We start from the raw sequence: 1,330 nt of genomic DNA, 5'->3' as shown, positions 1-1,330 counted from the left end.
ATTGACTTCTATTAACCACCATTGACCACCAGCAGTCCCCCTTGACCATCACTGACCCCTGTTGACAACCATTAACCCCCCTTGCCCACTCTCAACCACCACTGACCCCCTTTGATGACCATTGACCTCAGTTGACCACCATTGACCACCACTGACAACCGTTGACCTCCATTGATCTCCATTAACCCCTACTGACCTCTATTAACCGCCATTGACCACCACTGACCCCCACTGACCACCATTAACCTCAATTAACTTGCATTGACCACCCTTGACCACCCTTGACCCCCACTGACCCCTGTTGACCACCATTAACCCCTACTGACCCCCATTAACTTCTATTTACCTCCATTGACCTCCCTTGACTACCTTTGACCATCATTGACCTCTACTGACCCCCATTGACCACCATTGACCACTGTTGACCACCATTGACCTCTATTGACTTCCATTGACCATCATTGACCTCTATTGACCCCCATTGACCACCGTTGACCACCATTGACCCCTGTTGACCACCATTGACCACTGTTGACCACCATTGACCACTGTTGACCACCATTGACCACTGTAAACCCCCATTGACCACCATTGACCACTGTTGACCACCATTGACCACTGTAAACCCCCATTGACCACCATTGACCACTGTTGACTACCATTGACCACCGTTGACTTCTATTAACCCCCGTTGACCCCTGGGGACCCCCGTTGACCACCATGAACCCCTATTGACCACCCTTGACCACCCTTGACCTTTATTAACCATTGACCACCCTTGACCTCTATTAACCATTGACCACCCTTGACCACCCTTGACCTTTATTACCACTGACCACCATTGACCACCCTGAATCTCCATTGACCCCCGTTGACCTCCATTGACCTCTACTAACCCCCATTCACCACCCTTGACCACCCTTGACCACCACTGACCCCCATTGACCTTTATTAACCCCCACTGACCACCATTGACCACCAGTGACCTCTATTAACCCCCAATGACCACCATTGACCACCCTTGACCACCGTTGACCACCAGTGACCTCTAATAACCCCCAATGACCACCATTGACCACCGTTGACCACCATTGACCCTCGTTGACCTCCATTGACCCTTGCTGACCTCTATCAACCCCCATTGACCACCCTTGACCACCATTGACCCTCGTTGACCTCCATTGACCCTTGCTGACCTCTATCAACCCCCATTGACCACCGTTGACCACCAGTGACCTCTATTAACCCCCAATGACCACCATTGACCACCGTTGACCACCATTGACCCTCGTTGACCTCCATTGACCCTTGCTGACCTCTATCAACCCCC

General features: G+C 51.5%; 1 protein-coding gene across 1 annotated transcript in view; it reads right to left on the bottom strand.

Annotated features, from left to right (window-relative positions):
* Positions 1 to 396: 396 nt before the first annotated feature.
* Positions 397 to 1,330, bottom strand: part of LOC114072959 (chromatin modification-related protein EAF1-like) — a gene marked incomplete at its 3' end in the record, with an annotated part of 8,985 nt that continues 8,051 nt past the window's right edge. The window contains exon 3 of the mRNA XM_027910771.1: positions 397 to 568. Within this exon, the coding sequence (XP_027766572.1) occupies positions 397 to 568 (172 nt within the window). The remainder of the gene's footprint in view (positions 569 to 1,330) is intronic.

Source organism: Empidonax traillii, unplaced genomic scaffold (genome assembly GCF_003031625.1).
Source record: "Empidonax traillii isolate 1590-97213 ecotype Southwest subspecies unplaced genomic scaffold, ASM303162v1 scaffold4643:size9387, whole genome shotgun sequence".
Taxonomy (NCBI): Eukaryota; Metazoa; Chordata; class Aves; order Passeriformes; family Tyrannidae; genus Empidonax; species Empidonax traillii.
Note: the sequence above shows the minus strand (reverse complement) of the source record. Positions and strands in the feature narration are given on the sequence as shown.